Source organism: Botryllus schlosseri, chromosome 10 (assembly GCF_051294905.1).
Source record: "Botryllus schlosseri isolate E-star chromosome 10, Bs_hap1, whole genome shotgun sequence".
NCBI lineage: Eukaryota > Metazoa > Chordata > Ascidiacea > Stolidobranchia > Styelidae > Botryllus > Botryllus schlosseri.
The window spans coordinates 16,725,352-16,751,363 of NC_137245.1; the positions used below are offsets into that span (position 1 = coordinate 16,725,352).

The 26,012-nt window shown below is 41.4% G+C and overlaps 1 protein-coding gene across 1 annotated transcript; it reads right to left on the reverse strand.

Moving 5' to 3' along the window:
- Positions 1-5,178: 5,178 nt before the first annotated feature.
- LOC145447945 (uncharacterized) lies at positions 5,179-14,547 on the reverse strand. The gene is made up of 10 exons (XM_080326223.1): positions 14,300-14,547; positions 14,055-14,164; positions 13,587-13,679; positions 12,990-13,080; positions 10,648-10,713; positions 10,082-10,179; positions 9,865-10,020; positions 8,895-9,044; positions 7,856-7,921; positions 5,179-5,610 (listed from the first exon to the last, which is right to left on the reverse strand). The coding sequence occupies exons 1-10, from the start codon at positions 14,310-14,312 to the stop codon at positions 5,233-5,235; spliced, it is 1,221 nt and encodes a 406-aa protein (XP_080182349.1). The 5' UTR covers positions 14,313-14,547; the 3' UTR covers positions 5,179-5,232.
- Positions 14,548-26,012: the final 11,465 nt, after the last annotated feature.

Genomic DNA, 26,012 nt, shown 5'->3' on the forward strand with positions numbered 1-26,012 from the left:
GTTTAACCATAGTGTCCTATATGGTGTGGACCAGAGTTGGATCAATTGTAATTTGTAATTGAGCTGAATGTAATTCATTACATTTTTTCATGTAATTGTAATTGTAATTGTAATTGAAGCATTTCCGTTTTGTGTAATTGTAATTGTAATTTGATCAAAATTTTTCTCAATTACAATTTCAATTACATTGTTTTGGAAACCTGACAATCACAACATAAAATAATCAATCAATCATTTATTCGCCACACCAGTGAAAATCCGGTACAGACTAGGATGACGACGAGGGGCCGCAAGGCCCCAAGGCCTTAGTACACAGTGACCTGCTGTAATAATTAGCCTATTTACACCGGTGTTCCACGCGTGCCGCGTTATAACTATATAATTCAGCCATGCTAAACTGTTTCCCATACCTCAGTAGCAACGCGGAAAACTTCGTGAATTACAATATAGGCTAAACCAGTGGTTGTCAAACAGGCGGGCGTGCCCCCCTTGGGCGGCGTGAAAGCATCTGAAGGGGGCGCGAAGCTCCGGTAAACTGAATTTTTTTCCGCGCTTGGCGCGATTCACCTCCATTTCATAGTTATTGCTCCGTGTATAGTCGGAATTTCATATTGGAGAATTCTCTCATTAACAACTATAACCTTCCATACCATCAAACTATCTGTAAGGATTGCAAACATTCTGGTTTCATTGTGTGATATGACGATAAGGGGGACACGAAATATTTCACTGTCATAAAGGGGGCGTGTCTAAAAAAGTTAGAGAACCAGTGGGCTAAACTAAATCTTGACATTTCATAAATGGATCAACAGCAAATATACTCCTCTGAAACTTGTGCTGAAACATTTTCTACACCACGGTCAGAGTTTTATTTTTAAATCTCTGACCAGTACCGAGGCTTGCTGCAACAATTACAAAAAGGAATTCAAGTTTCCAACCAAGGCTTCATCAAACTTGATCACGCATTTGTAGAGATGTTATCCCAATCTTACCTCCAATCTTGGCCAAATTTACTGGGGCCAGAAATTTTCGCACCCTAATGTTCATCAAATGCAATCTAACAGTTTTCGAGCAAGTGAAAATGTAAATGCGAACCAAAATGTTGTAATTAGTAGTTATCGGGAGGTTCTTTCCTTTTGCATTTATTGTAATTTTACACCTCTTATCGGTATCATCCTTATCGCTGACGCCTTACTAATTACATTTCATTATCCTCACTCAACTCAGAATAGCCTAATCGTTTGATTACATTTCATTGACTGTCCTGTAGCCTATTCGCTGTTAGTCGCTCAAACTTTTAGGTGTTAACAGTCGCTTGAAACATTTTTCTGTGTTTGTAGTTTTCAGTACTCATGATTAGGAATAGTTCGAATACGTTCGCGTTTTTTTTAAAGGGTATTCTACGTATCATGAATGAAACATGAATACTGAACAGCTTGAGATTGTTGCTAATTACGTCGCTACGGCTGTCAAAGAATACCTCTCTACCGAATCAATTACATGTTTAACAGTAATTGTAATTGTAATTGTAATTAAATACATGTTTAACAGTCATTGTAATTGTAATTTGACATTTTTAGCATTGAGTAATTGTAATTGTAATTGTACTGAATTATTTTAATTGATCCAACTCTGGTGTGGACACAAGCAAATCTCACGGCTCGGTGAAATGGTTATACGTCACACTTTCTATTTGGTCAAAGGCAATTTGACGGATTGTCGAGCATTAAATTTGATTAAATGGGTATCAATCGAATGCTGCAGTGATATTGATTGCGAAAATATAAATTTTATTCTGCTCGTGGTCCTGGAATCCCGCAAAATCAGTCTCAGATGTTGCATTGTAAAGAAGTTTGGTATTGTGACGCTACCATACCGTCTGGAGGCAGGTGAGAAGCAACGCAAACTGCAATCGTATTGGCTATTGTTGCGTTTAGCCGACTGAGCATTCGCACTCTCACTCTCGTGCGCAGTTTCTCCTAAGCTGCTCAGGCGGCAGGGTTGCGTCACAAAACCAAACTCCGTTACGATGCAACATTCGCGGTATATTTTGGAGGGTCCGGGACCACGAGCAGAATAAAATTTGCATTTTGGCCATCAGCAGCACGGTAGCTTTCGAGTGATACCCATTTTATCATACCCATTTTATCAAATTTAATGCTCGGCAAGACGGTCAAAAATTACCGCAAAATAGCCTTTGGCCAAATGGAAAGTGTGACGTATAACAATTTCACTGAGCCGTGAGATTTGCTTGTTTCCACACCATATAGAACAGTGATTCTCAACCGCGGCCCTGAGGGCCGCATGCGGCCCCCAGCTAGCCTTCTTGCGGCCCCCACAAAAATATTGAGAAATCGACTTTTGCTTGGCTTGGAGTCTGGAGTTTTCAATTAGGATTGCAGGACAGTTGTGAGTAGACTGCTAAGATTACGTCACTGCAGTTTCAATGTAATGTGCGCTAACGTTCCTGTTGAACGAGCAGTACCTATAGGTATAGATATAGGTATTGACAGGACCGTAACTGCCGCACCCCAAGCCTCCCAATTGGGGGCGAGCTCGAAGGGGGCCCAAAATTATTTAGTGAATTTAGCATAAATTATAGAGTATTTTATGCAACTTTTTCAAAAATTTTTCGTGCTGCGCGCGATTTCAAATCTCAAAATACCCTAATTATTGGGTACTCTTCAGCAAGATAAAATACGCAAGATCTATAGAAGTGGACATATCGGCATTGGCCATTACCGCGCCACGACGCACGAAGACATATAAAGTTTTAGGCCATGTAACATGCGACTCCAAGAAGTGTGCCAGAACGGTCGGCAGTGAGAAAACCTTGGCCGAAAAGGACTGCCCTTACGCTGACCGAAAACTTCGTTATGTATACACAAAATACATATAGGTAGCCTATAATGGACCATAGGCGCCTAAATGACTGGCACCGAATGTTCCTGTCTTGGCAATCTGAACCTCACGAGACAAATAGGCTACCATCCCGCAGGGAAGATTTATATGCCAGTGACGAACTACCAATTTGAAAGCGTGTGCATCTTTTAGTTTAGTAGGCTACGTTTGCGCGATTCCATATTTTTTGAGATAGCAGACTGGAGGTCGTACCAACGGGTCCGCCCGTCCGAATATGTTTAATTATCATTTACGGGCCCTACAGTTTCCAAGACACCTCACTCAGCTCTACCGGGAAATTTGATTAAGTGAGCAGAGAGGACAAGTAATTGATAGCAAATGCAATTCCCGATCTTATTGACCTTGAAAATTTTCGCACTCCGCGCTGACCGGCTCACTAAACGGTGATCCTTATTTCGTGGCAGAAGCGAACAACGGGACGGGGGGTCCGTTAATCACCCTATGGGAGCTCAAGACCTAAGTGTTTTGGGGGGCCTAACGAAGTGCTGTTTCGTTCCTGCCAACGGGTATACGCCCGAAGATGTTTAATTATTATTGAGTGGTCTTACCTTTTCAAACACAACTCACTCGGCTCAACCGGTCAATCTGATTACGTGAGCAGAGAGAGGATAAAATTGGACACCAATATATATGCAATTGCCGATTATATTGATCGATTCAATTATGAATGATAAAAAATTTTCGCGCATCGCGCGATCAGTCGAGAGAAGCTGCCTAAAATGGTCACCCGATCTACATGATAAATAGCGGTAAACAGCCATCTAGCCTGGGGGGTCTGGGGGGCTTCGAAGTTCGATTTATCACCCTATGGGGGGCCCGTGAGCAACGTTTGGGGGGGTGACGAAGTGCTGTTACGGCCCTGAGTATTGATAACTGATTTACGGATAGATGTGCAACAAGTGACTCACGATTGAATACGCCGAGGTGCGTACTGCTTAGCCGGCAAAAAGCAGCATAATTGGTAGTCCTATAGCTCGCGACCCAAGCGTCCGAATAATTTGATATGTCGGTGTTTATCGAAAGCAAGTGTCGCACTGATTCCAAAAATACGAATTGAAATCTCGACAGGGCATTAAAACTACTCCGAAATAGCCAGCAAAGGTTGATTGTTCTGAACAACGGGAGCGCGGCAACACAATGGCCAAGGGCGTCAAGCGAATGATCGGAACAATTTTCATATTTTGGTGACTATTTTGGGTTCCTTTCATTGCCCTGGTATTCGTGCGGCCCCGACCGTACTCTGAAACTCTAAATTTGGCCCTGCCACCGAAAAAGGTTGGGAACCACTGATATAGAACATTGTGGTTTAACTTGGGGTTACCATATTTTGGAGATCTGAAGAGAGACACTTTTTGAAAATTTTCAGACTTGCGATACCGGAGGGAAATCCTGAAAATATGGTAAATTTTTGCACTTCGTTGTCGGTTGACTAAAAAAAGGTCAACTTCCCGGCCCAGCTCCCGAAATAGCCGCCAGAGCGTTACTTCAGTGCTGATTTACTGTCGGATCAATGTCAGTCGAATTTTGCCCTATGTTTACCAAAAGTCTCAAAAAAAGAGAACAAAATCTCAAAAAAGAGGACATTTGGGCGTCCTCGAGGACACTTTCAAAAAAGAGAACAAATCCTTTTAAAAGAGGACGTATGGATTGGTAACCCTGGCCTACCATTTCGTTCACAGGTATGCAACCCATAGATGCACTTCAGCATTGTGCTGATATTTGATCCAGGACGACATATTTGTCAAATACTATCGATCGATGGCGAACGGGCGAATTCACATTGCTGTTGCTGGAGATTGCCCGACCACCCTGTCTGGTAGAACAATCCCTCGTAAAAGATAAGAACGATGCTTCTCGATGCGCATTGTGGCTTCCACTCAATGCAGAACGCACCCGCCCTCTAGCGAACGCAATTTCCCAATCTTTTGGGAACGGAGCCAAGACGCTCTGTTGGTTAGATCTGGTATGTGTAAATTCATACACCCGAGCTGACATTTTCGAAAATCCCTCACCCACCACAGATATTTTTTATATAGCGAGATTTACCGATCTCTAATCGATTCCGGCGCCAATCCTGATCTTTCCAACACCAAATACACTGATCGGAATGGAAATAGTTGCGACACGCACTTGGCAATCGTACGTTGCCCAACGACAGTCAACTATTGCTAGCCCTAAGCCTATTACCCGGAATTTGGCTGCAGCAATTCCATACTGAAAGTGTAACCCTCATATGTTACATTCACTGCTAATGAATCATTTTTATATATATATTCGCCATAAAATAAGATGAAGTAAACGTGGACAAAGTCAGACAGTCCTAACAATCTTGGAACTGGGCTCGTCAATACCAGTTACGTCCGTACACCTCTTCCTAGACTTTTTCTTCTTCTTTGAAACCTTCACGTTAGATTCGGCGGTGGCGCAAGCAGTTCGATTTTCGGTGACTACTGTCTCGGAATCCTCGATCAGTGTGTCCCCATTTTCACGAGATTTTGACTTTTTCTTCTTTTTTGCAGTTTTTACAGCAGGCTCGATCGTATCGGAGCTTATTACATCGCTGTTCATTACACCATTTTCTGTCAATTCACCTTTTCGCGCCTTTGATTTTTTCTTTTTCCTTGTTTTCGATTGTCCATCGGCCTCTGGTTTGTTTTCGACGTCATGTGAGCTATCAGCGTTCATAACCTGAATAAATAGGTGTCATATCAAGAACGCTTGCCAGTTAGAACAGGCAAAGGAAAAGAGGTGCAGAAATCGAAACTCGTACCATAATAGATTTGCAAATATGTTTGGCAGGGTCAGTGTTGATGAAAACTGAATGACCAATTTACTACAAACAACTGTTTCGTCAACACCCTTGACTGTCACTATATTCATTGAAGGGTCAAAAATAAACAAAAAGAACTGACAACCATCACACACAAGTGGAAAGAGTTCTCTACTGTGAAATTCAGCAATATCGATCAAACAACATATGCAAGGATTCTCACGCTACCGTCATCTCATGATATGTCACGGCCACATAGAATATGCAATTGGCTCGGATGGGTCAAAACCTATTGGGGGATTAACAAGGCAGCATTTCAGGAAGCTTGCAAAATTATCTTGGAAAATCTACCACGGGACTTTCAAGATCATATTTCGACAAAGTCCTAACGACAGATTAATCACGTCACGAGCAGGGATCATTATACCGGTACTTAGGTTCCAAAGGCATATAGCAGATATAGCACCATACTATTACCAAGACCTACCAACTTATGTCGAATAAAATCTAAAGTATCTGAATTATAAAAACTAGTGAAGACATCTCATAGCACAATATGCACTTAGCACATCAATAGCCAAAAATATCAACATTCATTTGCATTCAAGTAAAAAAAACGTCACTTGATAATATCAGTCTACTGTGTGAAGCCAATCATCACTCACAAATCGACTAACAGCGATTATGAAAGTTTACATTCATTGGAAGACTTGGATTGACTGGGAGACTTCACATGGTATAACGTGCACTCAGGGATTACCAGCATATGCAGGCCGTGTTATTTTTGGCATTTCAGGAGACAGATGCCAAAACTGCCAAAAATAAAAATTTGAAAATGCCAAAACTAAGCAATTTTTGGCATATGCCAAAAATAACACGGCCTGCCAAATAGTGTATTTCGTTCATAGTGTTGTGTTAACAGGACCACGTTACAAGCGAGAAGAGCGTTTGTGAAAGGCAGGTTTCTTAATCTGGGTCCAACCCACCCATTAGGGGTGAAAGCATGTTGTCCTAAATGGTGTGGGGTGGGCACAGTGAGATTGAACGGCTGACTGCATTTGGTTTACGTCATACTTTCCGTATGACCAAAGGCAATTTTACGACCATTTTTGACCGGCTTGTCGAGCATAAATTTGATAAAACGGGTATCAATGAGAAGCTGCCTCAGTACTGGTTATTAAAATATAAATTATATTCTGCTCATGGAACTGGAAACCCCACAATCAACCACGATTTTTGCATTGTGATCGACTTGAACATTGTGACGCAACAAACTGTCTGGCTATTTCTGAGCTGCATAGTCTCGTTGTGCCAGACAGTCATGTTGCGTCAATGTTCTTAAACAACCTAACCTTCCCAGGACTCTTCCATGCGAGTTGGTAATATTAAATCCACCTGAACTGACAAAAGTCCTCCGAAAATATATCGCTAAACTGAAGGAGAAATGATAGTCTGGCTACTAAATAGAATGTGTTGAGAGACAACACAGGAAACTCCTAGAAAAGGATCGGGAAGTAAATTCTTTCCGCGATGTGATCAATGGCACTGGCGAAGATTTTGAAGCTCTGAAAACCTTTTGTGGATGACTGGCAACATTCTTTCCCTAAACGGCTACTGTTGAAGCCGATATTTCCCAGATTGGCTGGGCGAGAAATGAATTTAGAAGAAACTTAGCTGACCTGAGTTTGGAAGTACTGTTACAGTGCAAACGATTCAAGTCTATTCAGCCGCTGTAACAATCAGCTGTTGAGCGTGTTTGTTAGGCTTTTCTTTTTTTTTTTTTTGCCTATTGGCACTGATTCTGGTGGATACTGTACATTTTGTGGTTTCGTTTGATTTTATTAACCAATGAAATCGTTAGGTTTTTTCTTCTTATTATTGTTTGTTGGCACTGATTATACGTGGATGCTGCACATTTTTTGGTGTCTTTTGACAAACTAGCCCAAATAAAGCGTTTTTGTGAATAATTCAAGGCTGAAACTATCTATTTAGAGGACGATGCCAAAACTGCCAAAAATAAAAATCGAGAAATGCCAAAAATTAGTTATTTTTGGCAGTTTTGGCATATGCCAAAAATAACATGGCCTGAGCATATGGTTTGATTGAATTATATTTCTTTATTCGCAATCGGTAGCCTAACCGATAATTTCGCAATGGCCTTACCGTATCTGTATCGTTTCCAGCTTGTTTTTCTTCATTTTCCGAGTGTTGAGTGTGATCTTGAAATTTCTAGGAAATCGGATTTGTAGTCAACATAAAAGCAGTCAAATATAGTTATCTGTTATTACTAGCATTATTATTGATAAACTTGCACATTATTTTCAATCGAAGGGCATAGACATGAATGATCATGATCACTGTGATCAGTAAGAATAAGGCATATGAATGTGTCAATACAATAAGTTCTTCTATTAATCGTAACTGTGTGCCAGTCCTGGGCTTGAGAACGGGATCATGTGTAAGTGACAACATACTGATCACGTTCTTGATGAAATATGGACCTTGTAACTAGCTTTATGTTGATAGTCATGCTATTTAGTATGTGTTTGTCTGTTTCATACACGATTGTTATTCTATACAATTACATAACCAAGCATGTCATCCTCTGGCCTTCTACAATAATTAGAGTCATTAATGCCAAAGAAAATGGAAACTCGACGATTGGTGCGGGACAGATGCACTTCACTAGAGCACCATGCCTCGAGAATCACGTGTTGCAAAGGTGAAATAGACCGTAGGAAGCAAGCCTGCAATCGTTGGATATTTTGCAATGATATATGCCACAGTGCGGTGCACCAGAAGGATTTATATCTTTGATGACATATTTCAAGCTGTGGCACTGATAAGAGTGTATACTGTATAACAGTATCGATGCAGTACAGATAGGCAGCTTGTGACAATACAGCGTACAGAGATCAGACGAATGCTAAATTTCTGATGGCGGTCACAAGTCGCGCAATCTTCGAGATCATACACAGTTAACGTAAAACAGCAGTTACATCATCCAGTTGAGAAGATATCACACATAAAATTGAGGCAAATCTATTCAAACAAACGATAGTTTGCCCTCTAAGTACCAGTCTCTCACTCGGCAGGAGTATCATTGCAAACAAGTCTGCTTACAAATACATTTTTCAAATTACCATAACTGATTAGATGTCCGGGTAGGTGAGAAACAAGACGATATCATGCTGTCATGTACCTGCTTAGACTTCTTTAACGCCATTTTCTGAGACAAGTACTCCTGCACAGTGAGGGCGGACGTAACTTCGCTATTCGGGCATTTTGTTTTCGACTCTTCGGCCAACACACCGGGACCAGGCGGCGATTCATTCTCTCGACTCGAGTCCGGCTATGAGGGAATATGCACACATCACGTCTACAATATTTGCGCCACACCCAGAAAAAAAATCCTCAATTCCAGCCGATCGTCAATGCTGAGCTAAAATTGAGCACCTTTTGGCATCAACGATGATACGAATAACGACAACACGCAGAATAAAGCCTATACTGTGGTAAAACGGACAGAGAAATCAACCAACTCAATCCTTCAACTGTGTCGTATATGTTTATTGTTCTATTGTTCTATCTAAACGTAAAACATGAAACACGCGATGAAGGCAGTTTCGCTATCGGTTTCAACTAGTGAAGTGCAGTGTTGGGATGACTCGAGTCGTGAGTCAAAAATCGACTGACTTGACTTGAGTCACCTTCGAAAATCGATTGACTTGACTTGAGATGAGTCAAAATGTGCAATGACTCGAAATGACTCGTGTCTCGAAGGTAGTGACTTGATCCCAACACTGGTGAAGTGGAAATTCCATCGCATTAGTTTCTGTACAGCCGATCCAGGACATAAATGGATGTACCTACATACACTTGTCGTAACGTCTCATGGTAAACGGGCTAAACCTACAAGAGGCAGACGTAGGTCGCTTGTGCTTGTTATTTCTTTGTTTTACTGATCCCTCCACCTGCAGCAGGTCTTGGGATCAAACAAAAGCAAGTCCACAGTTGCAGCTTTGAAAGTTTGTGAAAGAAATAAGATCCAGAACAAGACATTCTTCACTCCAACCGCCTAAGCGCATACCTCGTTAGGACAACTACTGCGGCTTGACTAAGCCTAACGTAACGCCAGCCTAGGGGGGAAAATGCACAAACAACAAAATTACATGCTTATTCTTCAACATCGCCATCCTTTTCGCGAAATACTCCTGCACGCTGAGAGTGGACGTGACCTGATTTTCGGAACGGACTTTTTTCTTTGACCTCTTCACCGCGACTACGTCAGGGCACGAAGACGCGCTGTCCTCGCCAGACGTGTTTCCCTAAAGTGTCAAGAAGTCGACAAATGACTCTCAAGGCACGGCACAAATTCCAATTGCTCACGTCAGAGGAATCTGCTGGCGTGGCAGGGGCGCTCTTTGCCGACCGTTTGCCGAATATCGCATCCAAGTCATTCTTCTTGTAGTTTGTGAGATCTTTACCTGCGGGCATCAAGATAAAGGAGTCAAGATATATGCTAATTTATGAAGCAGCGTTTACTATCAGAGTACAAGGTCAGTTTTATTCGATAACTCAACACAATACTAAATAAGTATCCTTATCCAGCATGTGCCATCACTGTGAGGAGTCTTTTGATATATCTCCAAGTGATCACAGGTCTGTGTACAATCAACTCCGATAAATGGACAACAACGACATACAAGTCTACTATGATTACTTTGGTATGGAGATACGCATGCACACTTTCAATGGAAAACATAGTTCGACATACTTCATGAAAACACGATCACAACTGATACCAACAAGTGATAGGCTTGGAAAAAGTACAGACACCTATATTCTGACACAGAGCATATAACTGAGAAGAATATCACAGTACGTCAAGAAAAGCAACGACATAAATGAGGCACAGAGTAAGCCACCATTGTCTTAGACTGCCTTAGTCTCACCTCTTGCGTACCGGTGATAATGTACTCTCTTTTGGGTTTTTGATATTTCTTCCAAACTTGCAATTTCTGTAAAAGAAAATCCTGCTACAAATGTTTCAAGGGCATTTTCATGTGCCATTCAATAGTACCGATCGATCAGTCAGTCATAACTACGTGCCGGTCACAGGAGTGAGAACAGAAGTGACGATGATGATCTTGATACAATATGGACTTTGTAACCAGCCTATCTTGCTCGTCATGCCCTGCCTTGTGTTTGTCTGCTGGGGTTTTACACAATATTGTTATTCCTTGGAATCACACAACCGCGCATTAGGAGCTTCTGCCCTTTTGAAATTGACGACGGTAATACGCAATTACTATGTCGTCCTTCGTTCAAGTCTATGGAAAGCAAGAAGAAACTTGCCGACTGGAGTGGGAAACAGTATAATAAAAGATTGCTATGCCTCAATAGTCACATGTTGCAAAGGTGAAATAGACCGTAGAAAGCAAGCCTACAATCATTGGATGTTTTGCAATAATCTATGCCGCAGTCAAGTCCGCCAGAAGCATATGTACTTCAATGACATTTTTGAAAACTGTGGCACCGACTACAATAGAACAATATTAATGTAGTAGCTTGATATGTGGATAGATCATCAATCGTCGACTGTGGCCTTACAACTTGCAAATAAGCCGTAATACCCATTGGATGTACTTGCTACTCGACATGAATATTAATAGGATTAAGGTCTCGAGCTAAAAGAAACATTGGAAACAGAGTACTACAGACAAAATACAGATGACGTACCGTGAAAACATATAAATACTTGGTTATCAACAATGTTCCCTCTAAGCTGCGCACGTGCGCAAATGCGCAGTGAAAAGGTCTCTGCGCACAGAAAATCTACCCTGCGCACAAAGAAAATCAGAAATGATTTTTTTTTATAGTTGTTGCGCACTGTTGTCCAATGGACCACGCAGGCGCGCAGATTCGTGAAAATTAAGATGGAACATTTTCAGGGCCAAATAGTGTTATCACTGAAGTCTGAAATCGAAGTACAAGTGCGCCCCACAAAGGTAACTATTGCGCTCCGTGAAGAAATGAGAATTCTCAATCACGTGCGCCTCACGGAAGATATTTTTTTAGTATGGCGTCGTACGCGTGAGCGATACTGATATCATTTCAATAGCGCATTATTTTCTGGGAATGGCGAAATAACATGGTTTAACAAAGTTACAAATAATAAATAATAAAAATGGGCTAGCTCGAAGTTAATCTCCGAGAATCTAACGAATAGTCTTCTCCGCGTGGCATGAACATTGCGTAAGATTCATTCAGGACCGCAACTTTCGCACCCAAACCCCCCAATTGGAGGGGCCGAGCTCGAAGGGGGTCCAAAATTATTTTGAGAATCAACATAAATCATGGTGTATTTTTTGGAATTTTTCAGGAATTTTTTTTCGCGCTACGCGCGTTTTATTATCGTCAGATATCTGATTATTGGGTACCCTTTCCCAACAAAAATTACGCATGATTTATAGAAATGGGCAGTTGAGCGTCGGCCATTACCGCACCATGACGCGCCAAGACATATGAAGTTAAAGGCTATGTAACATGAGACTCCAAGAAGTGCGCCAGAACGATCAGCAGCGAGAAAATCTTAGCTGAAAAAGACTGCCCCGGTACTGACCGAAAACTTCGATATATACAATTATATGTGTAATTGTCCATGTCCATAGGCGCCTAAATGGCTGGCGCCGAATGTTCCTGTCCTGGCGATCGGAGTCCCACAACAAGACAAATGCCATATCGAGGGAACATTGTTTTCCAGTTAAGAAATACCAATTTGAAATCGTGCACGTCTTTTACTTTAGTACGTTTTGGCGATTTCAACATCTTTTGACATAGCAGATAGGGGGTCACGAAATAGCATCATGTAACGAAGTCATTATATCAACGGGTGCGACCGAAGATGTTTTATCATTATTTAGAGGGCATATCTATTCCAACACACCTCACTGGATCAGCTCTACCGGTAAATCTGATTATGTGAGCAGGGAGAGGATAAAAATTGATAGCCATATCTATGCAATTCCCGATCATATTGGCCGATGCAATCATGAAAGATATAAATTTTTCGCACGTTTAGGGACGCCGCTACTAAATGGGCACCCAATGTAGATGATAAGTACCGGAAAACCCTAGAGCCCTAGGGGGGTCTGGGGGGCGAAGCCCCCCAGTAGTTAGTTTTATCACCCTATTGGAGAGTGGTTGCGCACTGTTGTCCGAGGGCCTGCGCAGTGAGTTGGCGTGTTTGCGCAGACTCTTGAAAAATTAGAGGGAACATTGGTTATCAACCCACCTTTTTTGGAATTATCGTCTTGTTGCGCATGGTGGCCATTCAGTTGCGATAATAAGCTCGAGAAATCGTCCTGATGCGCGACCCAGTTGTGCTGGAATGGTAAAAGATACTGTTAGACAGCCAAGTTTGAGGTTTCTACTAGAGACAGCATAATTTCAACCTCATAGCTAGCTAGCAAGGAATAAATCCATCAAAACCATGAGTTAGAGGCAGAAAAACAAAAGCCCAAACAGACATAACCTGACCACCGTGATATTTCTGGATGGATAATGGATATTACTATAATGAGCCGAGACAAACTGTTCGCAAGTTACCTCCATTACCATTACAACAATTATATTTATTACTCCTTCAGTGTCTGTCAACTCGCACAAGTAAAAATCCAGATTCTACCTCGCAAAATTTACGATGTGAATGAATCTGCTCGGAAATATTGAGAAATCAGTTCGAGTCTTTCAATAAACTTATTGAACCCACTCCGAATGGGCGTCACAACGAAGACGCGAGAATACTACTTCAAACAGCTATGTTTAATGCTGCGAACCATAAATTTTAAATGGACAACCGTTGAATCAAAGTAATAAGTTTTATTCCTACCGCATCCTTTTTGGAAAATCCCACACCGAGACTATCATTCTTTTTTTTTACTTTGATGATCTCCGTGCGACCATCCTCGTTTGCTCCAAGACCCTGCGAAACAGTTATATAAGTTTACTGAGTACTAACAAATGACAACTGGTGACTGGATAGTGGACACTGACTTAGTTATCAAATTGGACATGACATAACAGGACAATACCTTGTATTTTACGAAAATAACTCAAATCAGGTTCAGCTGTCCGCACCATAGATTTGCAATGAAACTATCAACCATTTTGATGACTTATTGAAAGCAATACCAGTACTCCGTACACATATCAGTTTACATTTATAGAGAACACTTTTACACGAGCCTACTGATTTTTTGGAGTTTTTATTTGCTAAATGTCTGGATAAGAAACACATGCAATAAGATGTTACTCCGTACAATAGAAGCTATATAACTGTTCAGTGTTCATAGCAAACCTTCCCATGGGTCCATCCCATTTTTTCGAGCATCTTCGATCCAAACTTGGTGGTGTCGTGCGCCCAAGTATGACCGTTTGGGTTTACCGACCATTTCTGACGTTTTCGTGCTTTAAAAACCATTGAAATTTCCAGTTGAAATTAGGGTTTGGGTAATTTACAGTCAGAGTCAGGCAAAAACATATGCATTCGCTTCTTATGTACAAAACAAGGTATATTATACGAATTCTTTCAATTCAACTCACGTTCAGACAGCATGACTTTGGTCTTTCAAAATCTCGGCGCGTCGTCGAACAGCTTCCAGTGTCAAACCCCTCGCGTATATCGAAATTGTGGTATACCTCCGTCCGAGCCGGTCTCACGTGTCAGTCTGCCTCGCAGCGCTTCACATGTCACTCAACTTACAAAAATGGGTATGCCATTTTTAATAGGCAGGTTACTCCTGGTACTCCCCTTGACCATATGTTCAGATTCGATTGCGCAAATTACAACAATGACAAATTATCATTAAATTAGCATGCAAAAACTTATTCAGCGGTTATCAGTTCCGGCGAGGTCTGAAATATCGTTTCGGCATCGTCCGCTCGATTTCTGTCACCGCCAAGTGATGCTAACAAGCTACAAATGTTATGAGTAGGGCGGGTTTTTTTTGACATGTCAAAATTTGTCAAAATTTTGTCAAAATTGTAGCGTTAGGTCAAAATTTGTCAAAATTGTCCATAAAGTCAAATTTTTTGACGTCTGCATTTCGTTTGTATCGTAGATTTTCCACTGTCGGTGAACTTATCATTTGTACATGGTGTTATTAATAGAGGAAGTAGGGCCAGATTTCGTTAACATATTGGTTTTTTTCATGTAAAAAGTTGCCTGTTTCTAAGCCAAAAACGTTTTTTCAGGCCAAACTACTTCGTTAGGACACCAGTTCCGACCAGAAATGAAGATAAGGGGTACAATTTTAACATTATGTGGGAAAACGCCTAATTTGCATACGTTAGGTCAAAATTTGGTCAAAATTCAGTTTGTTTAGGTCAAAAAAAAGTCAAAATTTTGATTTTTTAGGTCACAAAAAACCTCCCTAGTACCAAGCATAGACTTTATAAGTCAATCAGTCAGTTTTATTAATATTTTCATCGTTTCAAAGCACCACAAAGCTGTCCACATTCCATCCTCAAGATTACCGGACCACGACTGACCTATCGATCTCGCTTCCCATGACATGCCGCCCTATTTCTTGTCGCTTCCTTTTTCTATACTATCTTTCTTACTTTCATTCAGTGTGCATGCCTCCTCTTTACATCGCCTAGGCCAAGGTGGGTGTCTGATTCCACAGACAACTCCTAGTCGCTTCGACATCTTCCTTTCTTTTCATTGTATCGTCTTTTTTTTGGTGTATTGAACAGATAAAATTGCTAATAAACCAATGATGATGATGATGAGATAGGAAGGTGTCGAAACAACTTGGAGTAGTCTTTAAGATCAGACACCCACCTTGGCCTAAGCGAAGTAAAGAAGAGGCATGCACACTGAATGAAAAGTAATACAGAGAATAAAAGACGCAAGCGACAAAATAAGGTGGCATGTGGCGGAAGGCGAGGACGATGCTAGGTCGTCCGGTAATCCTGGAGGCTGGCTAGTATTCAATTAGAAGAAATTGCTTGTATTTCGACTTGAATGCGGACATGCTCGACGTGAGTGAGTGAAGACTAGGGCGGAAGATTTTGACCTAAAAAGTGAAAATTTTGACATTTTTTTACCAAATTTTTATCTCACGTATGCAAATTAAGTGTTTTTGCACATAATGTTAAAATTGTACCACTTATATGCATTTCTGGTTGGAACTGACTGTTCTTACGAAGTAGTTTGGCCTGAAAAAAAAAGTTTTTGACTTTAAAACTGACCAATTTTTACACGAAAAAGCTTGTATTTTAACGAAATCTGACCCTATGAAGAATTCCAGTAGTTATATCACGTATTATGGTAAAAATAATAATTGAAATTTGTTGGAGTACAACGAAAGATAGTTTCCTACATTTTCGGCATTCTCGAGTAGACAGTGTCTGTCCTTTTTAAGTAGCTTGCCAAAAATGGAGAAAGAACGTATTGTGACTACATCGCAATTTGTCATCATGCGCTTCTTGATATTTGTAATGTATTGTGAAGTACATTGATTGACCCAGAATGAAGTGATCGCCAAATGACTGCAATCGCCGTTCGGACGTCCTCGAAACACAACTTCGATTGCTAATTAAATTGCGATAAATGAACAGAATTTGTGCTAACGATCGTAGCAAAACTCGCTGTGATATGGGTAATATGAGGCTTATCTCGATAAAAATCGCATTTTTGTGTTCCTTGACACAGCATCTACTACTGACACGTGATTTTAAATCGGTGCGAAACTTAATTCTTCACAAATTTGATGGAAAGTGGACTGGGAAACGCCAAGTGTAGTGAATAAGAAATTATTGTTTTTGTGGGGGTAAAATAAAGTCGAAAGGTCATATTGATGGTGTTTTGCAGAATCATAAACCGTGACTTGTTATTAGAATCCTATCATCTCTTGCATAGAAAAATATCATAGAAATGAGTGGTATCGGAGGAGATACGGAACAACTGGACCAGGGGTCTCAAACTCAAATGTGCTTGTGGGCCAGTTTCCCAGTTTAGATGAAGCCGCGGGCCGGAGCATCAACAATAATTAAGATTATTCAATGTATTTCAAGTAGGCCTTGTTTAACGGGACCTCGCAGACTGGCATTTCACACCAGTGGCGGCTCGTCCTATAGGGCAACTGGGGCATTGCCCCACCTAAAATTCTGTTCAATAACAATTTAACCATTTATAGACGCACAGCAATCAGTATATACCGAGATCACAGCGAAACCCGCATTATTCTTGTGCTTTCGCTAACAAATGCCCATACATAGCGAAGTCTCTGCGAAAATCGAATTCTCTTCTGTGTTTTCGCTTTGTGAATGCCTAGCCGGGGCTTGCCCCGGTAGCGCTCATAACAAGCTTTCACTATCTATTCTCTCAAAGCCGCGCACAATAAAGAAACGGTGATTTACTCTCTCTTATTCGTAAAATGGCCGAGCAAGTGGGGCAACTATGCCTGTCGCCCTTAAGGTGTGATGTAACAATCGTATCTATATCTGAACTCGATTACCATGATATGCGTTGAGTCGACCTTTGCTGGTATATGTCGATTTTGACGGTGTTTCGCACCATGATAATTCTTGAAACTTGGTATGATATGTCGTGAAGGTAGTATTTAGCACTGCTCCAAGTTTCAGGCTTGCTACTTAAAGATAAGGGTAGTAATTTCGTTTCCGAAGTTCAGTGTGTGCTGATCTATCATGTACAATGTACATTGTACAGCAAACAGATTTTACTCAAAAGCCGGCATTGGTCTCCATTGATTTTGACGTTCCATACCGAGATCGGTCATGACATTTGGCACAGTAAGTCTTAATGTTAGTATCGACCGCTGTAACAAGTTTTAAGTTTGTCACTGAACTATGTGGGTGGTAATTTCGTTTCCAAAGTCGAGTGAGAGCTGACTCTTCATTTATCGCTAACAGATTTACGCAAAAGCCGTTATTGGTCTCTATTGATTTTAACGATGTTCCATACCTAGATCTGTCATGAGCTTTTGCACGGTATGTCTTGATTTTAGTATCGAACGCGGTGCCAAGTCTTAAAGTTGACGCTCAATGATTGAGGCAGTTATTTCGTTTTCGAGGTCGAGTATGGTAGAGATGCGCGCTGATCTGATACTTAGACTACCCACATCATTGCGGATCTCACGCAAAAGCCGGTGTCTGTCTGTGCTAATCTAGTCTGCGTTCCATAACGAGATCGGTGATGATATTTCCAATGGTATATCTCGATGATCGCATGAAACAGCTAACTAAGTTTCTCGGTTTGCATTCAAATATTCACATAATTTTATGTTCGCCAATGTGCATTTCACTGTGAAATTGTGGCCTTCAAACCATTTGCTTACAATCCCCTGTCAAATGCGATAGCTATTTCATTTTCGATGTCGGCTAACAGCTGATCATTCGATCAGCCTATTCCTCGATCTATTTTACTCAAAGTTCGGTGTTCGTCTGTTTGTATTGATTTTGACAGTGTACCATGCCGGAATGGGTTATGAGATTGCGAATGCTACTTCTCGATGATTTCATGTAACAGTATGCTAAGTTTACGGCTTTCATTCATGTATTTATTGATTAATATATTTTCCAACGGCTATTTCGTAGCAGACTTATAGACAGTAAGCCGTATGTGTTGCGTCACAATCTCCAGTTTCAAGGCCAAAATGTACTATGTTGTTCCGAGACCGAAGTTCCGAGGCTGCTGTCCTTAGTTCTTCAAAGACCATTCAAATTGATGTTCTGGATTCAATATGACAGGCCCAATCTATGAGATAACAATTGCGTATGTGTCCGAAGTCGTTGACCTTTGCAGTTAGGCTTACGCAATCTCTCGAGTTCTAGTCATTGGAATCAGTGGTGCCACTCCTAGTGTTTTAACACTAGATCTAGTGTTTTTTCGGTCGTCCTAGTGTTCTAGTGTTTTTTTTCGCTAAATTCTGCTAATCTAGTGTTTTTCTGCAATTAAGTGAATAATGAATATTCTAACGTTAGGCACTTAATTATACGCTAAATTTATTGCTAATAAGGCGATTTGGTGTCTCTGGCTGTGTTTGTTTTCAACAATTCTATGTGGTGGTGCAGTAACACGCAATTATTACGTAACAGGGTGTGCTGTGAATCCGTACTTATGAGCGAAAGTCTCTGAAAAAATGAAGAGCGATTTCGCTCTGATGCACTGTCATTTCTTGTTGAACTCAGTCTGCAGATTCGGGCAAGATTTTCGTTTGCCGAGACAAACAGACAGACAGTTTTATTGAACAAAATTGCAATAAAAATATAATTCATGCTGCAGGGATACGATCCTTCGGGATTCCTGCGGATCATCCCGCCAGCTGCATTGATGGAGTGCTAATCAAGCATTGTTCAATTCGAGTCTCGCGTCATCAATAAATATTGAAAAATGTAAGCAGGCCGAAGAATAGTAAGAAGAAGAATAGTAAAATCAATCATTCCTCTCGCTGTGCAATTTCCCTCTGTGATATTATTTGATGAACTTGAACTTTATCAAGATCGCAAAATGAGCTGCAGTTTATCAGTCAATGCCCTCCAACAGAATTTTTGCAAAAATTGAAATCCGTGCACAATGGATTCGGTGAATCAAAATTCCATTTACTGGGGAAGCTCATGACGAATCTCTTGGCATTGCGACATTCCACTGCATTCATGGAATTGAAGTATGCTGCATATGGAAAACTCCCCATTGTTTGGTTGAAAGATGTGCGGTAGTGAGCAAGATGCCCCACAAATGATAGCCTACTTATGTTTGATGGATGGTGTACAAATCGAAAGATAATTTTTATGATGCCGCACAATTCGAAAGCGACAAATTTGATTTTTTTTGCGCTGTTGAATTCGTTTCATTAATTTTCGTTGAAAAATCATGCAGTATATCATGCATATGTATCGAATTCATGTGTGGAACACTTCTTATCTGTGGATTTGTACCTTGGTCATCATGATTACTTGACAAGGGCGAATTTTTCCGGCAATTTACTAATCTAGTGTTTTTTTCGCCAATCTAGTGCTTTTTCAGGACATAATCTTGTGTTTTTCCGGGAACCTAGAGTGGCAACACTGATTGGAATTAGTCTGGTCAAGTCAAGTGCGAACATGAATCGTATTGAATCTTTGCTCCGTACGTAGGCTAGTTTACGCAGTTGCCTTTAGAGCGAAAATTAAAGGTCTAGAAATTGTCCAGTCCATTGATCCAATCGTACGCCGGGTACCTCCGCTTTGGTTGCCTATCACCTGTTCGCAACTCGTAACCACCAGCTCAGTGGTCGTAACACACCAGGATCGTGTACGAAACACTTTCGGACGGCCTATCGATTTGCGTAATCTCTAACTCTACCATGAAATCATAACGCATGCTACTAAGGATGACCTGATAATTGATTCGTGGCATAGGGACGATTCTTAGTTCACGTACATTATGTAAAATAATCCTTTGATTAAAAAAAATGAATAAAACATTTGTTACCACACTTCAAGTCACGGCTCACCGGCAAACCTCTCGCGGCACCAACGTTAAAATCACTGTTGTCGGGAAATTCATGTGACCATCATATTAAAGTTACTTTTTAACGTTGGAAAACGCCATTGTGACGTCATGTTGATAAAAGTCGCTCGCAGCCCTTGCCCCACCGCCCGATATTGTCACGAGCCGCCACTGTTTCACACACATCGCGAAGATGTTATTTACTATTGTAATATTCACGCCAGGCACGGAAAAAAACATTTTCCGATATTTGAATAAAATTGATGTATTTCGCATAATTTGTCAAAATATTGAGTCATAGACAACATGCGAGAGGACAAATGCGCAATGACATCGTATAACATGTCGCAGCTAGCGGACATTTAACGTCCCGCAATTATGGGTAGAATGGGTAGAGGCAGGGCTGTAACTGCCGCACCCCAAAGGGGCTCGAAGGGGACCCCAAATTATTTCGTAAATTAACATAAATAGAGTTTATTTTGGATATTTATATAAGTTTCTTCAAATTTTCTTCGAGCGATTTATTGCCGTTAGCTATCTTGGTGCTATTTTGGGTAGGCTATACCAGACATGGGGTAATCGCGATTAGTAATCGTAATCGATTACGACGATTACAGCATTTTGAAGTAATCGCAATCGATTACATTCGAAAAAAATCCGAAGTAATCGTAATCGTAATCGACTACTTCCCATATCTAATCGATTTTTTTGTGAAAGAACGATTACTTTTTGTTTGTACAAGGACTATGACATAAACTGAATATTCGTGAACATGAAAGAAGGAATTAATATACCACTTTAGCGATAGCACAAACGTCTGTTTTCAAACGCCACTGACTCATTATTACGTCAGAAGTATTAGCTCCGCTCGTCATTGCGTAAGAAGTATCCACACATAGTAAACAGACATGCGGTGGACATCGTAGTGTAGGCTTACCATACGTCCTCTTTTAAGAGGATTTGTCCTCTTTTTTGAAAGTGTCCTCAGAGGACGCCCTTTTGTCCTCTTTTTTGAGATTTTGTCCTCTTTTTTGAAAATTTAGGTCAGATTTAGATCAAATTGCGAGCGATATGCCGCAAATTAGCCGAGAAGTGACGCTCCGGCGGGTATTTCGGAGGGAAAAGCGGTGATTTTAGCTCTGAGCGAAAAGAAGACCTTTTTTTTTTTTTTTTCAGTCAACCACCTGGCAATGTGGAAAGAAAAACGTTATTTTGAGCTGTGAGCGGAAGTGATGACCTTTTTTTTTTTTTTCAGTCATCTACCTGGGAATGTGGAAAGAAAAACGTTATTTTGAGCTGTGAGCGGAAGTGATGACCTTTTTTTTTCAGTCATCCACCTGGCAATGTGGAAAGAAAAACGTTATTTTGAGCTGTGAGCGGAAGTGATGACCTTTTTTTTTTTCAGTCATCTACCTGGGAATGTGGAAAGAAAAACGTTATTTTGAGCTGTGAGCGGAAGTGATGACCTTTTTTTTTTTTAGTCAACCGATCACGAAGTGGGAAAAATTTACCGTCGTATTGAGAATTCTTCTCCAGTTTTGCATGTCTGAAATTTCTGAAAAAGTGTCCTCTTTTTACATTTCCAAAATATGGTAAGCCTATCGTAGTGTGATTGTAAGAACACCTCCCGTGGTGTATATCAGGTTATCAATACACTACAGAAGCCGCTACCTCGCAGCAGGATATTGATCACCACTCTGCTCAAATAGTAACTTATGTAGCCTATTGGTGTTTGGTTCTGCTTAGTTAAACGCAGTTTACCATTGCTGCTTGGCGAGCAGGAGTCCTACATATGCATGTGCACCTCACGAAGATTCGGAATTTTGTACTCGTCGAATAAAACATTGCAGTTTCCACAACGAAGCATTACAAATAAACAGCTGCTGACATCTATCATAACCGATCCGTGCTTAGCCGTTTCTCGTAACAGCAGCTCGCAGTATATGCATCAAGTTGAAGGCAGAATTTTTATGTTAACTATATCTTATTCTCATATAACTACTTGAAACGGGCGTCAATCGTTATTTCACAGTTCGTTACTTAGCATTTGGACCTGCCGCCATAACCATCCGCTTATATAGCCTGACATGTTAGCGTGGGTTGTAGCTAGAATCAGCAATTCAGCCAAAACAGCAATTCCCCTGTCCAACCGTTGGTCAATTTTCAAAACTGAATTTCGTCAATAATATTGGTAATTGCATTATATGACTATTCATTTATAACCTCTCTGAGCCCCGAGTGTCAGATTTACCTGTAAAGCTGAGGCACGTAATTCATATTCATAGCATCTGGTATGTTGTTATAATTACTGTATGTTGTTAATTCGCGACCTCCAGTCCGTTGTATAATCAAAAGATATTATACTCGCCCAAACGTAGCAGACTAAAAGAATATATATCTTTTGTGAGACGGACACACAAGTTGCCATGGCTTTATTCCTTTGTGGATGCGCCGGGTGACATTTGCATTGTGGGCCCAGATTGGAAGGACAGGAGTTATTAGTCACGCCCACCCAGCGCGGCTATTGACAATGGACGAATACCCTAAGTTTCGGCCAAGGTATTTCTTTGGTATCACATCCCGTGGAGTTGCGTGTTGGCCGAAACTGCATATGTCTTTTGGTGTGTTGTGGGATCGTGGCGCGGTAATGACCGGCTCCGAAATGCCTGTTCCCATAAAATAGCCTAGGCATGTTTTTTCTTGAGGGGAAGAGGTATGCATTTCAAACCCAGCTATCTACTGGAGCAGGGGTCACCAACCGTTTTGAAACAAAAAGCTACTTCTTGTGTAGTGTGTACTGATTATTGCGACGACCGACGGGTTACCACGTAGCCTACTCCCGTCGTTTATCAGTGTTCAGTTGGATTTCTTCACTTAAAGTAAGACAATCAGAGCACTGGGCCGGTTTTCCGCCCCTTACCAAGAACAAAAAAACGCTCACTCTCAGGAGCTCACACCAGCTCCTCCAAGCTCAGTTGCGTTGCTGCAGTGCGCGCAGAAGCGCCAATCTCCGCGTCGAGACTCGGGAATATTAACTATAGATTCCCGTTGAGCCGCCGCGTGGGCGAAGACAAGCAATGCCCCGAGCGACTGCGTTCGTATGTTCCTTGGGGTCGGCCGACCCATGTTCAACTGCTGGGCGGGGGGGATGGGGGGAGGGCTGGGCGAGACTTACCAGGGCCCACTTATAAGTATCTATCCTTAACTTATGGGGGACTTCGCCCCCCAGAGTCCCCTTTCGCATCTGTTATTATTATCTATCGATCACGGTTTGGCCAGGTGCTGGATTCGGCCATGTCTATTTTTTCATGTGTGCAAGGATAGACTACATTAAAACTAAGTAATTCTACCGCATGCAGAGACGTGATGATTATCGGGATATGGTACTTTTCTAACAAATGCAGAGATTTGATGAAGATTGACACATCTGCACAGAATCCTATTCTTGCTTTACACTTATTTCCATGTTTATTCGTTATTATCCTTGAAGAAAGCGCATAATCCAAATAGGGGAGCCCTTCGACCAGGGCGACCGCCCACCTCGCCCACCCCAAAAGCCACCACTACTACAGCGACCGCGGGGAGTCATTTGGTCCGCGTTGGTGACCCCTGTACTAGAGACATTTGAATCGCAAAGCTCGAAGAACATTTTCAAGAATTAATAAATTCTCGAAAATACTCTATAATTTATGTTGGTTTACGAAATACTTTTGAGTCCCCTTCGAGCACGCTCCCCACCCTATTAAGGAATTTTGGGTGCGGCAGGTAAAGACCTGGCATTAATGCAAATCGTTGGATGCGATAAATCATCCACTACAAAGTTGGGCAATTGGTATATTATGACGTAATAAGCAAATGACGCATGATGTATGAAGGAAGTTGATATCTCATTAAGCCTTTTCATCGCAATCCTTATATTGTCTTCCAATATCTCATTTAAGATTATAGTCCTAAGCAAAACAAATATAATCGTGAGTAATCGTGATTACTTTTCCAATGTAATAGTAATCGTAATCGACTACTTCCTGATTTTGCTGTAATCGTAATCGTAATCGTAATCGCATGATTCCGAAGTAATCGTAATCGCAATCGATTACATTCAGAAAGTAATCACCCCATGTCTGGGCTATACCACTTCCCCAAGAAAAAACGCAGAATTTATAGAGGTAAGCATTTCGGCGTCGGCTTAAATGACGTCTATCACAGTCGCAACCGATCCAGTCTGCATATTGCAATCAGGGTAGATCATCATCATTGGTTTATTAGATGATTTGCTGGAAGAAGGTATGCACGCCAGGTGGAAATTCACGTCAAAGTAATTACACAAAATGTCTAGGCGAATATCGGTTCCGTAGTTATGCGTTGGTAACAACCACTTGTCCAAAGCGAGAACCGCAAAAATATTCACAAGAACGTGATCTTTAATTTCGTCGCCAACGCGGTGCTAAAAGTAGGCTCTCCCAACACTGATGCGGGATGTGTACGTGCACTTGTGCAGTGTGCACCAAGTGTACAGAACCTCATTTAGATCGTATTGCAAAAAGGCAACATCAAGCCAGCAGCTGTCATTAAAACACAAGCAGGTATCTCGGCATGAGCCGTGTTCGGAAGTTAGAAGTTGTCTGATCACCACCATCTGTTGAATAGTGTCGGAACTCTCAGGGTGGGTTTCAAAAAGTTGTCTTAATTTAGACCTGGCTTAAGGCCAGTGAATGACTTGGCCAAGACGCCAGGCGACGGCGGTCTTAATTCGGTTTCAAATGTCAATTTGGCGCCGCGCTCGGCCAAGTCCGTTAGTTGCGAGTAATTACTGTCTACTTCGTCGCTGTAGCGAGTTCAACACGGAACCGAGGCCAGATTGTTATTGTTTTGAGTTGCTCGTGGATGAATGAAAGGAGATCAGTGGAGGATTATGGAATTGCTGGAGTTGTTGGAATTTACTGACGATGATGATGAACAGTACAGACTGCCAAGAAAGTATCTCGCAGATGTTCAGAACCCCTTCGAAAGGTATTCGAACAACGAGTTCAGACTGCGATTCCGGTTTTCAAAAGACGCAACTCACTATCTTTTTGGGCTGTTGAAAGATGATGAAGAATTGACCTGCAGAGATCATGCTCTTCCGCCAATACTACAACTAACTTGCGCCTTACGGTTTTTCGCGGATGGCCATTTTCAACAGACTGATGGTGACCTAGCTGGTATAAGCAAAGTAACTGCTCACAGAAGCATTCACAAAATTTCCCGTGCCATATGCCGCAAGAAGCTCCTGTTTTTGAATTTTCCTACTGACCTCGCCAAAGTAAAGCATGAATTTTATGACATTGCAGGCTTCCCAAACGTTGTTGGAGCAATCGATTGTACTCATCTACCCATAATATCCCCTGGCGGTGATAATGCAGAGGTGTTCCGGAACAGAAAAGGTTATTTTTCATTGAACGTTCAAATGATATGTGATGCACAGCGAGTCGTAACATACATTGTCACACGTTGGTATGGATCTTGTCACGATTCAAGAATCTTTGACAATTCGGTGATCCGTGATCGATTCGAAGATAATCAAATCGATGGATATTTGCTTGGGGATAATGGATATCCACTGAGGAGCTACTTACTTACACCACTATTATCACCAAGAACATCGGCCGAAAAAGAGTATAATCACGCTCATATTGTAACCCGCTCTCGCATAGAGCAGTGCTTTGGCATGCTGAAAAAAAGATTTTTCGCCTTAGCTATACCGATGAGGACCAAGCTCAGCAATTCCACGAATATCGTCGTGGCCATAACCTGCCTTCA

Excerpts from the sequence above, each read along its gene's own strand:
- LOC145447945 (XM_080326223.1), bottom strand. Across the intron at positions 13,680-14,054 it reads TGGGATGGACCCATGGGAAG|GGTCTTGGAGCAAACGAGGA; the intron begins GTTTGCTATGAA and ends ACTGTTTCGCAG. Across the intron at positions 9,045-9,864 it reads CGATGTTGAAGAATAAGCAT|CCGGACTCGAGTCGAGAGAA; the intron begins GTAATTTTGTTG and ends ATTCCCTCATAG.